The following is a 16,560-nucleotide window of genomic DNA, read 5'->3' on the forward strand; positions in this document are numbered from 1 at the left end:
ATGTATAATATATATATATGTATGTATATATATATATATATATATATATATATATATGTATGTGTGTGTGTGTGTATATGTCCAGGTTTGTAACATGCAAAACTGCCATTCTTCTCCATTTTTATGAAGCACACGCACCTGGAAGAGATCTGCTACTGTAAAGTACTTTTGACATAATTCACATTGCTTCAAATGATGGACATTTCATCGTTTTTTTTTAAATTTTTTTTTAAGATGATCCCTTTCACAGCTGCTAAAAGAATATCACATCGCTGTCAAATATCATCTGTTGCGCCCGTGTGGAACCTCGTGTCGACTTCGACCGTCACCGTCGTAAACTCGCGCCGTGTTTCTTTTCCGGCGAGTCAGCGGAAACGCGCGGAAATGTCCCGATGCTCCCCTCTCGACACTTTCGCGATCAAACTCACAAATCCCTCGTCATAGGGTTCAAAACATGTCAGGAAAAGGCTACTAGAACATCTGAACTTGATTTGGGGCTAACCGGAGGCACTCGAAATGAACGACGGCAATAAAACGACGAACCGCCAAACGTGTGAACGTGTCCAGCAACCCCAAAGTTCTTTCCTCTCCAATACAACAACGCCACCCATTGTCCACCAATCACACTGTGCGGCATTGATGAAGTCAATCATTCACGCTGCTTTTCACCCCCCCCCCCCCATATACGAAATGGGACTTTTGACTTCCACATTATTTATATAAAAATAATAGTAAAATACAAGGGCCATACTCCACCTTGTTTTGTATCTTTGGGGCAGAAAAAAAAGGAGCTCATAAGAAACCCTAAAATAGAATTCTCTGCCGTTTGGCCCGATAGGCTGACATGTGACAGACTTCTCACGGGTTGTTTGGCCGAATCTGTTTCAACGGAACCGAGTCGGCAAGGTGGCAAATCAAGGTAGGACCCAGTGGTCGTATTGTCACAGTGGCACTCTTTGGCGTGTCCAACCCCTGCCGTTGTGCCGGAATGTGAGCGGGATGTGATCTCCTTCCAGAGTGGAATGCATGGGTCATGCTGGCTTGTATTTGTTTTTTTGTTGTTGTTGTTGTTGTGCTCGTGTGCGCTCAAGCTAAACCTCGACACGTAAGACGACGCTTTCCTCCCAAGCGTGCAAAAAGTTGCCTTTCGAATGAGCGCCAAATTCCTCCACGCGATGAGAGATTGGCCGAACGAGGCAGTCCAAAATGTCCATTGTCCTTTTCGCTTTCAATCGGGCAGAGGTAGAGGGCGAAGAAGCCGCTCCACCGCTGCAGTGACAGACGTGAGCAGAGACGGGTGGCACAATTGGGAATCGACTATTTTTGTTTCTTTCGGGCTTCCAGAGCTACGGAGCCCCCGTGACGTGTCGTGGCATGGCGTGGGAAAACAATTCAATTGTGGCCACAATACGATTAGAACGTAGAAAAATGCTCGCTGGTGCCAAGGAAGGAACTCTCGTAGCAAATCGAGCTTAAGAACAAAATTGAATTTGATTTTAGGCCGACGATGAGCGACACAGACGTTGCGACAATTGTAAGAAATCTTTCTTACCGAGAGGCATTTCATTGACTATTGAGAACTTGGCCCAGACGTCCCGACTTGATCACGGAAACGATTCAAATGAAGTCAATATGCATTTAAAACGATGAATTTTCATTCTCTTGGGCTGCTGGCAACATCACATTTTCTCAGCGAGAACGCCGAGTTTGCTTTGATTTTCGTGTTTGTTCAAATATGTTTACAATGTGTTTCAAAGTGTTTTAAAAAGTTGAAACGTGAGGGAGAGGTAAAATTAAACACAATTGTCAGCCGCCCGCCCACCCCTCGCTCGCTCACTAAATCCCATATTTGCACTTGTGAAATGTAAATTGTGGCCTCTACCGTTTTCCCCACGTGGCGTCTGGGGCCCCGTGATGTACGAACGGCCTGAGCACGGAACACTCTCGGAAAATGATGATGCGGAACGGCCCACGGAAGCCGAGGGGGCGGGCTTCGCGGCGTTCAGAACCGGTCGTCTCGGAGTTGAGTCGGGGACTTGAAGGGTTTGAGCCCCAGAGTCCTTCGAGGGTGGGCTCTCTCTTTGGTTCCGTCCGAGGGCTTGCCGCACGCCGCCCAGCCCAGGTCGATGAGCGGCGAGTCGGCCGGGTTGAGTGGCGCGATGCGAAACGACGGCAGCGTGGGCGAGCCGTTGGCGGAGCACGGCGCCGAACGCGAGGCGGGGAAAGGCGGCGAGAAGGGGTCGAAGGGCGACGCTTTGTCCCAGGCGCCCGACGGGTCGGCCCTGAGGGCGAAGGGGTCGCAGGCGGGCGAAGGGAAGAAGTCACAGTTGGTGAACGGGTTGGTAGGCGAGGGCTGGTACCCCAGGGGGGCGCTGTCCGAGCGGCTCGGGCTACGGCCGCCGCCCGCCGAGATGAAGCTCCAAGCGTCGATGCGCGGCCGTACGGGCGAGGGGCGAGGGCGGGGGATGACGTTGACCTCCAGGCGGCAGGTTTTGGGGCTCCAGAGGTCGGCCTTGGGGTGGAGCGAGTAGGGCGTGGGGGGCTTTTCGTCAGAGTCCTGCGTGTCTTGGCACAGGGGCAGGTCCAGAACTGGAACGAACAGAAAGAACTTCAGCATTTGAACAAGACGACGCTCTACACCTCGCATTCATTTTTTAAACGTTTTTTTACGTCATTTCTGACAAATTTCCGAGAGAATGTAGCTGGGGAATTTTGCAAACAGTCCACGAGATGAATTCGAAGGAATTATTGGGAATTGAGGGGAATTTATTGCAAAGGAATCATATTCAAGGATAATTACAAATGTGCTGACGTCAAAGCATAAATGGGAGGTCAAGGTACCGCTGCACTTGCATGAAACCTGCTTATTTTAGTCAAAATGATGCTAACTATATTTCATGCTTGTTGACCCACCGAGCTGGGACCCACGCAGGCCCGGACTGGACCGCCTCCTCCTGTCGCTTCTGTGCTCCGAGCTCTCCGAAGCAGAGTCCCCGTTGGCGGAGAGGAAGGTCGGGTTGCGTTCGCCCGGGCTGGGGTCCCGCCGCGTGGCGTGCTCGCGCGCCGCGCTCGGCGGCGGCGGCTTCGGTTCCTGGCACCGCGAGGCTAAATCCAAAAGCGGCTCAGAGGCGGAGAAGGTGATGAGGTCGTCCACGACGGGGGGTTGCCGAGCGAGGGGCTTCGCGGGCGAGCTCTCCAAAAAGGAGGGGGCGCACTCCTCAAGGGACGGGGGATTAGTCCGAGGGGGCGCTTTCGGGGAGACGTCCAAGCATCGGCCCAAGCCTACGGAGGCCAAGAGGGAGCCGCTGCCCAGCAGGGCGCGGTGGGTGCTCTTCATCGGGCCGAGAGGGCCCCTGTCCGGCCTGGGGGAGCCCGCCGGAGAAGACCCCCCTTCTTCACTGCCAGAATCTCCTTGCTGAAGAGGAAGCCGTAAGCTGTCCTTCAGCGTGGACCCTGCCAAAAAAGCCACCCATCGTGAGTGATTCGTTTTCCATCAGGGACATACAAACTGCGGGCCGATCAATAACGGGGAGTGGGGCGGACTTTCGATAACCCTACATTTAAATACTAGTTGTAATTTGCACGCTGCATGCTAATGGCAGTGAAGGTGACATGTGCGGCTAGTCTCGTTACCGTTGTGAGCCGGGGTCGGGGTCGGCGCGGAGGGTCTGTACTCCTCAAAGTCGTCGAAGGATTCGCCGTTCTCGTTGCAGTGCGACACCAACAGCTTGGCTCTCATTGACAAACTGATCGCGCGACAGGAAACGGGAACGCGTGAACAGAGCGTGCGAACGGCTCATGGATTTCAAAAACGTGCGACCCACCTGCTCTCTTGAGGACTGAGGCGCAGGACTTTTGGGCTCTTGGGACTTTTGGGGCTCTGGGGCCTCCAGTGGGGGCCCAGCTTCAAGTCTCCGTTGGCCTGCTTATGGGATGCGGCCTCCAGGGGCCACACCGGGCTCAGACCAAAGGACCTGCTGTTGTCACTCGGACTAACTGTGAGCAAACGGGGAGCGTCAGTATGAGGAATGCGACAACTCAACTCAAGTGCGACTCGACGGCTCCCTCTGCTGTAGCAGAGGAGGAAGCGAGCGTTAACGGCAGGAAGCACGAACTCGACTGAGGGGGCACGCTCATTCTCACAGGAAGTCAGATAACATTTGCTTTAAAACATGATTGACAAAGGGCTTGTGTGAGGGCGACAGGAAGTGGAAGGAGGAGGCAGGCGGGGCGTTTGGGGAAAGGAGGAAATGACGAGTGGGCGGTTTGCGGGGGGGGGGAAAGCGAAAGGAGACGGTTCGGGGAAAGACGCTCTGGGAACAGCGATCCCGAGTAGAATCCACTCACGCTGGATTGCACGGAAACGCGGGCCAAACGACGGCGAGGGGCCTGAGCCCAAATCGGGCGAGTTCCGCCTCTTCTCCAGGCCGGGTGATGCCTGCACTGTGATCTTGTGGATGAAATCTGACAACAACAAAAACAACATATCAATACATAAACACACGTTTGAAAATGTAAAGGCTCCCGTTATAGACTCTTCAGCTTGTTGCGTACATTCTCTTATTATTTTCTTCTGAGAGGACGATTGAGAACAAAAGCGACAACCTGCACCGTTTCCTGGTCTCGTACAAAAACCCGATGTGCTTTTTCTTATGCTGGGAGCGTACTGGGCACGTGACCCAAGGAAACCGGAGAGAGGAAATGGAAAAAACAAAGGCCGATATGCTTGGAGGGAGCTGCACGGGAAAAGTGCGCGAGAGGGCGACGGTACCAACGGGAGGAGTCGGGCCGATGCATCCGTGTTAGCGTCAAATGAGCTCATAAAGCGAACGTCGACGCTTTTACCGATCGCTCCAAAATGGATTATCGTCATCTTTGGAAATGACTCAAAATCCACCTGTTAGTGAAAATAGCGGGGGAAAATAAAGAAGAACTGCGAGCGATAGAGAAAAAGGCACGAGGAAATACTTCCAAAGTATGTTTTAATATGCTTTCAAGAGTGGAAAAAGTAAAAAAGTCAAAAAAATCTTTACACACCTTGGGGCATGCTGATCTTTTCGCCGTTCTTGCTCTTGAGCTTGTGCTTCTTGAAGGTGCCCTTGCGCTTCTTGACGTTGGGCTTCTCCTGGTTCTGGTTCTGGTTGAGGTGCAGGATGAGGAGGCTGAGCTCGCGCTCGAACACGTCCTGCTCCCACTGGGCGAGCTGCTGCTCGCGCTGCCGCAGGAACTCCTCGTGGGACTTCTGCTCCAGGGCCGCCCGCTTCAGCTCCTCCTCGCGACACCGCAGCTCCTGAACGAAGTAGCGAACGTCTGAGGAAAGAGTGCAAAGCTGCGCAAAAAGCGATCAAAGTCGAGTCATCTTGCCTTTTCCTTCGCACGCAGCTCGTCAAACATGTCCTGAATCTCCAGCTTCCAGTCCTCCTGCAGGGAGTGGAAGGAGTCCTGCGGCATCTCCTCCATCACCTGCTGCTCCAGCGCCGTCAGCTGGGCCAGGATGGAGCCGAAGTTGGGTCTGCGATGGGGGTCCTGGTCCCAGCACTCTGTGCCACAAAGCAAACCAGTCAAGCAGTTCCTCAAAGCCACTGGACGATGTGAAAAGAAATCAACTGGCTCCCAGCGCGGTTTCACTTCTTTTCAACCTTTTCTTTCAATCCTTCAACACTCGAAACGAGGAAGTCCCGAAATGATTCATCGGCCGACACGAAAATGTGATTTGTGCGCTTGTGACGGTTGAGTGGAAACGCGATTGATTTATTTACTGCTTTGCTCATCTGTCTATGCCGGCGACGTATAGTGACAGGCGGAACAGCTGAATGGTACCATTTGCCTGTTGCCATCCACATCGTATATAAAATGGACACATTGGCCAAATCGTGTCATAAATATTCAATTTTAATCATTGAACAAGTCCTTTATGATTCATTTAATTATAATTAAATAACCAATTATTTATGGAATAAACAAATGTTAAATTTGTTTAACCAATTAATGTGATAAATTGATTTTTTAAAAAAAAAAAAGGAACAAAAGATGAATGACACGGCAAAATCATTTAAAATTTTTTTTAAATAAAATGCTAAATGAATGCAATAAATATTATAAGACACTTGATAATGTAAATGCTGGACGGACGGACGAAAGAAAGGGGCGGGCCCCGTGTGGCGGACCGCAGGGCGGGACCCACCTGACATGAGCAGAGCGAAGGGCTCGGGGCACGTGGAAGGGATGGGCAGCGTCAGCTTGTTGACGGCGACGCCGTACGCCACGGCGAGCCCGTCGATGCCTCTGTAGGGCGCCTCTCCCGTCAGCAGCTCCCACAGCAGAACACCGTAACTGCGCAAGCAACCGCACAGGACACTCCGCTTTCAAAAAAGGACTCTCGTGCAAACGGGGGGGGGGGGGGGTTCGGGCAAGTTCGAAGCGCTGCGACATATGACGAATGAAAATTGTCCCCCACCCACGAAAAAAAGAAAAAAAACACCAGCGGTCGCAGTTTTTAGGTGTTGCAGCACTTTTTTTCTTATGTTTTTCAAAAAACTACATTAGCACGGCTCCATTAATTACTGTACATACTTACTGTCATATTTGTGTGTTTGCACCTTAATTAATACATTTCCGCGCCCCACCACTTCACTCGAGTGCCGCTGTACCCGAAGCTTGGCTTGCAACATGAAGCAAAAAAAAATAATCTAAATCAAAATTGACCTGAGTCAGTTAAAAAAAAAAAAAAAAAAGAGTGAAATTGCATTGTAAAGAACTTTTAAATGGTATCTTTTCCACTGTCTGAACACAATGCAGTAGTAGTGTTGCCAATGCAATGGAAAACAACTATGCGCACACACACGTCCAAAGAAGAGCCTCAGAACTTGGATCCCCCACACTGTCAATTATCTTTTGTCCGAGCACCGTGGACGCTACGTAAATGCAGTGTACAGGGCCTAACCTTTTTTTTTTTTTTTTCCTTTTCATTTTTTTTCCCTTCTTATTATGCGCTTTAATTACAACTTGTGCACCATGCCAGGGCGCAGGCTCACCCCTTCTGCACTGGTCGTCTCAGATGAGAAGGAATAGTGACTCTTTAATTTGAGAGCAGCCAGCCTGCCTGCCTGCCCGTTGTTGCGCCATCGCTTTTTGCTCCGAACTGCGGACCTCGGATCGTCTCTGAGTGGCTTGCAGCCGAGCGGAATCCATTTTCGATGCTCTAGCTTTTAAGAATCGAAACAGGAATGTTGTACTGAATGACATGCGCGCGCGCACACACACACACACACAAACATCCATTTGCAGACAAAGGGCTGGTGTGGTGCGCTCCCTTCTGGGTCGATACAAGAGACAACGGGTCCGTGCAGTCCGCACGCCCCGCAACAAAGCGCTCTGTCGAGACGCGTCATCATCACACGGCCCGCCATCAATCATCAAGTTGCTCCCCTCTGCCGCACCCGCGCTCCCTCACCCCTGAGTCACTGATGAAAGGCTAATAGTCCACTGCTAATTTAGAAATTAGGGGAACTGATGATCACAAACGTGCTTGGGTGCAAGTTAAAAAAAAAAAAACTCACCTCCAAACGTCACTGCCCTTGGAGAAGGTAGAGGACTTGATAACCTCAGGGGCCATCCAGGCGTAGGTGCCCGCCGTGCTCATCTTGGTGGTCTTGTGCCACTCCCTGGCCAGGCCGAAGTCGGTGATCTTGAGGGTCAGGGCCTCCATGCATTCGTTCTCGATGGGCTGAGCCAGAAGGACTGCACCGGAGAAGGAATCAAATCAAATACGGCCATTGCGTGCGGTAAACCCTCGCTAAAAATAAAATGCCACCAACAAAGCTCGTCTTCTCGGTCGAGATCTATCACTTCGACATACTTCCTTGATACCAATGACATTGCTATTAGCACTGTCTTAGGGTTTACAGAAAGAGCACAAAAATATGCAGAGAACTGCAAAATAAGTTTATTTCTTTGCATTGTCTTTAATTATGTTATGTTGTCTGCTCTGGTTGCGTGCGCGCGTGTTTTGAGAGGCTGGGCGAGCGATGGAGGCTCAAACAGAGGCATGCCACCGGAGCAACAAAATGACATTTAGCAGCCTCAGCACACATTCTTCTTCTGCTTCCTGAGTCAAGGCAGCGGTCACCCACGGGTCAGCCTTCCTCGCGGCTGACCGCGGGACACCCACGCCGCCACGTTACCCCACCGCTTCCCCACCCTCGCACGTCACGGCGACGTCCTAACGCCAACGGGGAAAGTCGCAGAGGCGGGAGTCGAGTAGGTTACGTATGTGCCTGTCAAAAGTAAGTAACCTTCAAGTTTCACGCCAGTCACATTTTCACAGATTGTACATTGTACATACAGCATCCCACGAACACGCCAGCGCGGCGACGACTAGACTCGTCTTGCCCGGACGGCGTGCCCGATGGCCTGATAGGCAAGCTGAAGCGACAGATCTCCGTGGCAACGGGAGCGTGTTTGGTATTGTTTTGTTGTTGCGCGGAACACGAGCGAGTGTGTCAGTTATCGGACTGACTCAACAGAATGGACGCAGTCAGGGATTTCTGCACAAGATGACCGCGCTGGTCATCACATTTCAGAACCCAATCGAGTCTGTGATTCAGCTACAGCATCTGAGATATGATGGGATACTTTCAGGGAACTCTGACATCATTGCCAGCGCAAAGGCATTTTGAGGACGTTGAGTACAAAGCCTGCAGGGTGCCGTTTGCGTTATGTTCTTTTTTGTTGTTGTTGTTGTTGCAGGCACTCTCACAAGCGCTCGCCAGCAATCGGATGAGGGCCGCCGACGGCGCCCATTTGTGATTGCCACTTTGAGCGGGACGGTGGTTGCTGGAGTGCGCTACATCGTGTCGACTCGGCGCACTTTTTAAAAGCACCACATACAGCATTTGAGCACAAATGGTGGAGCAACACATTTAGACAGATAAAACAATTCACACAGGCATATGGTCTTTATCATTTATTTTTTAAAATTTCAAAAATGACTATTACCGCATATTTTTGTTTGCTTGTGTCTGTATGACTGTACAGTATTACAGTATTTCAAAGAGGGAAGACGATTTAAGATACGAGTGTTTGGAGTTAAAAGCGTTCAACAGTCCTGCTATGTTGTGGATTTTTCGACAGTTGAGCTTTTTTTTTTTTTTTTTTAAACTCTTGAATTACATTTACAAGAAGCGGTTGGGAATCAGTGGACGACCTCACACTGACCGACGCAAGGAATCAAACGATGATCCTGATGAGATTGTGCAGAAACCTTTTTGCTTGATGTCTTCACGCTGCGCCTCGCCCAATGACGAAAACCAATGATGACCATCCCGCGCGCTGCTCAACATGACCCCCCCCCCCCCCCCATCTCCCAATCTTTTTCGACCTCTCCCGTCACTCCACCCCTCCCTCCCCTTGTCGCCCCGCACCCGTAGGCGAGTGGAGCATTCCGCCGGGGTGGGGGCTTTCCCCGGAAAGAACGGGCGCTTTGTCCCCGCCGAGGGACGGGCCCACGGGGCCGACAAGACAGCCTGGCGACCTCGGACCGGGCCGAGCGGCGCGAAAGCCGTTGTCAGCTCGCAGGTGATTTAGACTGCCGTTTCCCAACCACTACTCCGCAGCAGGAAATGATCCAATTTCACTTAATTGGTCCGAAAATTATTATTGTATTTTTTAAATTGTTATATATTATCTATTTACTACAAATTGTAGTAAATAGATACTACGTTGTTGAGCTATCTATGCCAGCGACGTATAGTGACAGGCAGAACAATCCGTTCCAGGTCCACCCACCCACAATCGGTGAAAATCCGCAATAGCGATTTTTTTTTTTTTTTTTTGTTTTATCCCTCGCGCTTTTTAACATAGAAAAACAGACGTACCCTAAAAATATACATTTTAAACACATTGTAAGCGTATTGTACGCGAAGAAAAAAAACAACTACTGCTTTTTTACATCATGGCCAGGGGACTACAGATGAAAACTAGCCTTGTGGCTAATTCTGGCTTTTTTAACCATGTGTACTTCATGTGTTTTATGAAATTGCATTGTCCCCTTTCAAAAATAAACTGATAAACCGTTGCGGTGCCGTGTGAAGTCTACGAGGCTCCTTGTGAGCGTCTGGGCGTGAGCTGTGGCCGACAGCAGCTCCTGCTCCTTGTTTTGAGTTTTGACTGTTCTCCCGGCGTTCAATAAATGGCTGAAAAGTCATCTGCCTCATTACTGTCGTGTATATGAATATGAGGAACTGGCGGACAGTGTCCATGAGGAAGGTGCTCAAATTCCTGAGGAAGGCTGCCATTAATGATTGCCTATGCAAAGTCCGCCTCCCCCCCCCCCCCCCCTCCCGCAACAGCTCAAACGTCAAACTGGTCAATTATTAACAAGCCCGCGGCGCTCGTGTGTCAAAACGTGACCTTGGTTTCAAACCCGGGCGAGCCGGAGACTTCCCCAGCGGTGACTCTGGCCGCGTCAAATCCGAGCCTGCAAAGCCTTCTAAAACAACAGGACAGAACAAATAACAGGAAAGTCCCTTTTGAGCACTCTTGTTCGCCTTTTGCGCCACATCTGAAGCAGCAAAAAAAAAAAAAAGAAAAAAAAAAGGGCGCACGCACACAACATGGTTGCTCTCCGGCTACCCCTCGCTTGTTTACGGGCGTATAATTGTGACCGCCCAAAACGTCTTGGAAGCGACACCGGTATCTCTCGGGCAGGGAAGGAAGCGTTCGGGAACTAAACACGAGGAAGGAGAAAAGTCAAAAAGGTCAGACGGGCACTGAGCCCATGCAAAGAAAAAGCTCCCGTTCTCTTCCTCCTCTGCACGGGAGCCGTCTTGTGATCAGGACGGGAAATAAGAGAGAAACGTCTCCGACTGAAAGGGCCACGCCAAAGTCGTCCAATCGTGCCTGGAATGGCCCCTGGCGATGCGATTCCCCCCCCTCCGCAAGTCGACGTGCTGAAACATTAACGCACGCGTGCATGCAAACGCACACATGCAGGGTGGGGTGGGGTGGGGATGTTTGAAGTGTGCATCTGGTGAATGAAAACTTGGAGAAAAAAAAAAAGGTCAGTGAGTTGCAAGTGCTTAGCGTTTACCACCACAGCTTTACGCCATGTAGCGATGAGCTATTTTGAAGGAAGCTTTTTCCTGAAGATTTCTGACAATGCACCGCGTGGGTGCTCTCTTTTTTAAAAAAAATAAATAAATTTTGAGCCTCTTTCGTTTCTGCAAACCCGATACGTGCAGATTTGGCACCCGCGCACCTCGCCCAGCGGCGAACGCCGCTCCCAAACCTGTTGTTTCACCCTGAACTGTTAAACAATGGGATTAAATATTCCCAATAACAATGGGCGACGTATATATTTCATAGATTCCTCGACTCTCTTTTTTTGTCCGAACCAGGCAAATAACATGTCATTTAGAAAGTGGAGTGGCCGGCAGTGGAAACAAACATGCAATTTCATCTCAGTCAGGCTTAAAATAAGATTGGACTGTTTGCTACACTCCCCTGACGTCCGCTCTCCAAAGAAGATAGGAAAACGCCGACTTGAGGAAGACGGAATAGGCACACGCAGATTCCAGATCAGGGCTTTCTCGGGAAAGAAACCACATTAGCCAACCTCAAGCTACTAAATAATAGTCCAAAATAGACAAAACACTACTCAGAAGAGCCCCCCCCCCCCCCCCCTCAAAAAAAGTGGATGTGTGTCATAAATATCAAAAAAAAAGTGGAGAGAGTCATTTCTGGAGTCCAAATGTTCATGAGTGGTCAAGTCCTACCTAGGAAAGACAGAATATGTGCACAGGCAAATTAAATTCCAGGTAGCGCTTCATTTGCTAGCCAAAACATACTCACTGTATTGTCTCATACACACGATGATTATAAAATGACTGAAATGTGTCGAGTCATCGTCATTTGATGAGCGTCCTCCAAACGGGCGGCGGTCGCCACAATGCTTACGGCTCGACAAATGGCGAAGCCGGAAAAGAAGAACTGCTCTCAGGGAACTCGTGGCGTAATCGATTACATTCGGCGCAGCTCGTGTCTATTTTCTTCACTTTGATTTCGGTTCGCGTGTGACGGCGCCGCGTCTTGCTGAACGGTCGGTCATAGGAAATGACCCTCGGCCGCGCCGCACGACAACAGGATATTGCACAGTGTCGTAGCGGGCCAGTCGCGGTGCAGACATGTCGGGGCAGGCCTGCGAAGAAGAAATAAAACTAAAGAACAGGGAGCGGGGAGAGGTGATAGGATCTGGTGTGCGCACAGAGAGAAGGATTGTGTTGTCGTATTCGCCACGTGAACGCGGCGACTCTTGCTTTCGGAGGCGTTGTCGGGCCCTGCGGGTCTATCGAAACGGGGCCCAGCGGTGAGGAGGCAAAGTCATCAGACTCCACAGAAGCCGGAGTCAATTTGAAGCCTGAGATGAGGACGGATCTGCGTTTCAATATTGAATGCGTGGCGGGGGGGTCGGGGGGGGAGATACAATCACAGAGCTGACAGTGTTTGTATGCGGCGCAGGCAGGAATGATAACAACAGAGGGCAGCTTGTTGTAACACTCAGGTGGCCGAGTGTAACGAGACGGGCCGCTTTTTTTTTTTTTAGCGCTACGTCCGCCGCTTTCACGACAACGCCGCGTTTCCTGGCGTCAAAGTCCGAGCGAACTCCAGCCCCAACTCGAATTCTTGACCTTTGCGGCAAAGGCGTGGTATTTGGTTCGAGCAACCACGCAGATTTGCAGGCCTCGCGGTGGCCTCGGCACACCTTTTGCAGATCCAATAAACCAGCGGGCAACAGAGCAATATTTGGACGGTTGGTCAAGAGTAACCTATGCTGAAGGTGGCATCGAGGCACCTAGAATTCAAATTAACTTTCTTCCGAGTCCTTCCTGGTCATTTTGCTTCAACAGGAAATTCAAAGTTCCGACGCTAAAAAAAACAAAAAAAAAAAACACATTTGGGTTTACTTCATTTCACGTGACCGAGCCGAGCGGTGGTACAGATGCGCGGGCGCGTGCGGAAGGTAAAAAGATTTGCAGACTCTGAAGATCAATAAAACGTTTTAGTTCAGTACCAAACGCCCCAACGGACCGGAAGCGGTCAGGGAACGGCTGGCGTAAACGTTCCCCCCAATGCTGGGTGGGCTTATTGACGTCTACCCAACCGACATGAGCAACCGCACCAGAGTCAACAGCTCGACGAGCGCGCCGGCCTTGTGGTAAACCTTTAAAAAGTCGTCTCTGCGCCAAGTACGGCCTTGTCAACACCACCAAGGTACGGAAGAGGAACCGTGCAGTCAGTCCATTGACGAAGCTCTACTGGCCTCATTTCCATCAGTCTACACCTTTACAGAAAGCTGAAGGAATTACAAAAAACAAAAAGAAAGGTCATAAAAAGGGACACAGAAATATTTTGGGGCCTACTGATTGACAAATTATTTTTTTTTAACCTCTCTTACGTTACTCGCTGAAAAAAAAAATTACCTACTTGTGGCTTTCAAGCATATTTTTGAAGTCTTTCTATTACGCTAACACAAGATGGCGTCAAAGCCCGAGATAATAAGAAATTTGCAATCGGTGTCAAGGAAGGCGTTTGGATGTCGGGGAGACGCGGCAAGTTCCCAGATATGTGGCGCGCCGGCGACGGAGGACTTACTGTTGTTGGACTTGAGGTCTCGGTGGATGACGGGGACGATGGCCTCGCTGTGGAGGTACAGCATCCCGCGAGCGATCTGCACGGCCCAGTCGACGAGGACGTGCGGCGGGATGCGGCGGCCCGCCAGCGCCCGGCTCAGCGGCCCGCCCGAGGCGTACTCCATGATGAGGCACAGGTTGGGCTCCTGCAGACAAACGCCTTTCAGGGCGATGATGTTGGGGTGGGTGAGCATGGCGAAGAGCCGCGCCTCCTGCCGGACGTTCTGCGCCGTCACGCTGATGTCCTCGTCCGGGTCCTGGCGGGCGGCCTTCACCGCCACCAGCGCGCCCCTCCACGTACCGCGGTACACCTTCCCGAAGCCGCCCACCCCGATGACCTCCTGGAGGCTCAGTTCGCGGAAATTCACCACGGCGGGCTCGAAGTCGCCCACCATGGCGGGGCCCAGCTCGCTGACCACGCCGCTGCCCGGGAGCTTCCCGTAACCGCTGGGCTTGAAGGAGCCATAGTTGGAGGGGAAGATGCCCACCTTGTTGTTGACCTTCCCCGCCCACCAACCTTCATCGCCGGATATCTCAGAGTCCAGGGAGAGGACCTCCACCAGGTCGCCCTTCCGGAGGGTGAGCTCGTCTTTGCAGGACGCCTCATAGTCGAACAAGGCCGTCCACACGGGGTTGGTGAAGTTGCCTTTTTGCGATTGATCCAAGTTCTTCCAGTTGGACAGCGGGCCTCGGCTGAATATGTTCTTCAGCGGCTCCATGGAGCCTCCGACGCTTGTTTTGACCGGATCGGACTCTGCACCCCGAGGGTTTGAAAATAAAGTACAAAGGAGTACTTTATCGCGCCTCGGTCTCTTTCTCGGCTGTCTTGTTGGTTCATCAGGGATGAGTGAAATGTTCAAAAGAGAGGATGGACTCGAGAAATACAAACAATATCTGCACCGGGTGGGAAACGAGCCCGCGCGGCGTCATCGGGGCCAGGTTCGGACGCTGGGAATTGGGAGTCGCTCGCAAATTCGGTGTCGTGTGGTTTCAAGTCAGGCGCGGTGCGGCGACCCGACGCAGGGTTGGAGCACAATATAATATATAAGCGCATGTAATCGCCAGCCTCGATTTCTCACATGAGCTCCTTCGCTTGGCACCTGTTCTTTCAGGTTGCCCGACTTGGGAGGCCTCTTTTTAAGTATTTGTATCCATGAAGTAGAGGTGAACACTGCTATTTAAGACTAAAACGATGCAAAACAAAAAAATTAAGATGACAACGGTTCATCGAGGCTTCCTGATTGGATTCCTATTAAGTTCCGAGTTGAAGACTGCGAGTGAAGGCTAAAATGACAAAAAAAGGTTCTTCAAGACCTCCCAAATGGACTCAGGTCCCTCTTCAAGTATTTTTTTTTTGTTTGTTTTTTTAAGCCATTAAATAGAGTTGAAAACTGCTAAATATTGAGTAAAAAGTCATATCGCTGACAATAGTTCATCAACGCTTCCTGGCTGGACTGTTTATAAACATTTCCATCTATTGGAGAAGACCAGAAACCTCACAAAGGTTCATCAACGCTTCCGAACTGGACTCTTGAGGTCTGTTTTGAAGTATTTCTTTGTTTTTTTGCAAATGAAATAAGAGTTGCAAACCGCTATTTGAAGGCTGAAATGAGGAGGAGGAGGGGTCCGGGGAGGTCAAATAGCTGACAACGGTGCATCAATGCTTTCTGACTGGACTCTGAGGTCTGTTTTTTTTTTTTTTTTTTTTTTAAGTATTTTTAGCCATTAAGCGGAGTGGTCCAGCACAAGCAGGAAGCGCAGAGGAGTGGAGAGAAGAATAGCAGGAAAAGGGAGCATTCAGTCGAGCCAGTTTTTTTTTTTTTTTTTTTTTTTTTTTTTTTTTTTTTTAAACGACAACTTTCAGGGGTGACCACTGCGCATTTCCACTCCCCTCGCCCGAAAAAAATAAAGTGTTCAAAACTTTGGGGGAAAACCCCGCAGAAAACACGACAGCAGTGGTCAGTGACGGCTTCCCGAACAACATGCCGGCCCTTATCTTTCCAAAGCACTTCACCTCATCCTCTTTTTACCCTCGCGGTGCTTTTTCCTGAGCGGTGTCGAGGGGCTGGTCCGGTGCGTTTCGCTGCTCGAAGCCACGAAGGGAGTTTGCCCGTGTTGAAAACGGCGATAATCCCATCTAGAGCGTGTTATTGTATTCCGTTTGCTCGCTCCGTGGACCTCGAAACAAGTTCTCCGTCTGCGCTCGAGAGGGTGGGGGAGTCACAACTTTTTCCTTTCCCCGACCGGAAGTCAGGTGACGGGAAACCGTCAAAAAGTTGGACCCGCCTAACGACGTGCGCATCCGGTGACGCCTTTCAAAATAAAGACCGATGGCGATTGAATGTGAGCGATTAAAAATAAAATAAATGAACGAATAAATAAACAAACACACATATTAGTCCAAGTGGACTCCCTTCAAATGCAACCGTTTTCTCGGTAATGATTTATAACGTTTATCTCGTTTCGGAGGAACTTCGATTTGTAGTACTTCCTGCAGCTGCAAAAAACACACAACCCAAAGCGAAAAACATTTTCTGCTTCCAAAATGTATGTGAGATGCAGCATTTCATTAGGTTTATGCTCCTCTATCTATGTGTTGTTGCCAACATTTATTTTATTTTATCCAATTCCTCATGATTCAAATTGACCCAAAAATGATGATGACAATGACATCTTTATCTATGTATGCCTCGACCAAGAGATTAAATTATTATTATTTTTTAAATGTGGATGACTAAAGATGCTTAGGTTTCACTGTAAAGGGAAATGTTTGGCAAATAAGAGGAGCACCTTTTGGCCCTGGCAGCTGCTGTGTGGAAACTGCGGCTTCCTCCCAGTGGCCCTTCGATGGGTTCCCTTGCTCCCGTTGCCC

General features: G+C 50.2%; 1 protein-coding gene and 1 long non-coding RNA gene across 2 annotated transcripts; both read right to left on the minus strand.

Moving 5' to 3' along the window:
• Positions 1-198: 198 nt before the first annotated feature.
• On the minus strand, positions 199-15,948 carry LOC133472481 (mitogen-activated protein kinase kinase kinase 11). The gene is made up of 10 exons (XM_061763335.1): positions 13,651-15,948; positions 7,560-7,740; positions 6,185-6,333; positions 5,365-5,540; positions 5,038-5,290; positions 4,348-4,464; positions 3,825-3,996; positions 3,634-3,746; positions 2,914-3,453; positions 199-2,589 (listed from the first exon to the last, which is right to left on the minus strand). The coding sequence occupies exons 1-10, from the start codon at positions 14,405-14,407 to the stop codon at positions 2,003-2,005; spliced, it is 3,045 nt and encodes a 1,014-aa protein (XP_061619319.1). The 5' UTR covers positions 14,408-15,948; the 3' UTR covers positions 199-2,002.
• LOC133472482 (uncharacterized) lies at positions 8,978-11,844 on the minus strand. Its single transcript, XR_009786735.1, has 2 exons — positions 10,609-11,844; positions 8,978-10,489 (listed from the first exon to the last, which is right to left on the minus strand). It is a non-coding gene; the product is annotated as an uncharacterized LOC133472482 (long non-coding RNA).
• Positions 15,949-16,560: the final 612 nt, after the last annotated feature.

The sequence above is a fragment of the Phyllopteryx taeniolatus genome, chromosome 23 (genome assembly GCF_024500385.1).
Source record: "Phyllopteryx taeniolatus isolate TA_2022b chromosome 23, UOR_Ptae_1.2, whole genome shotgun sequence".
In the NCBI taxonomy this organism is placed as follows: domain Eukaryota; kingdom Metazoa; phylum Chordata; class Actinopteri; order Syngnathiformes; family Syngnathidae; genus Phyllopteryx; species Phyllopteryx taeniolatus.

Coding starts and splice junctions, on each gene's coding strand:
- LOC133472481 (XM_061763335.1), bottom strand. CDS start 14,407: ATGGAGCCGCTGAAGAACATATTCAGCCGAGGCCCGCTGTCCAACTGG. Junction 7,741..13,650: donor AGACCTCAAGTCCAACAACA/GTAAGTCCTCCG, acceptor TCTCCGGTGCAG/TCCTTCTGGCTCAGCCCATC. Junction 6,334..7,559: donor AAGGGCAGTGACGTTTGGAG/GTGAGTTTTTTT, acceptor TTGCTTGCGCAG/TTACGGTGTTCTGCTGTGGG.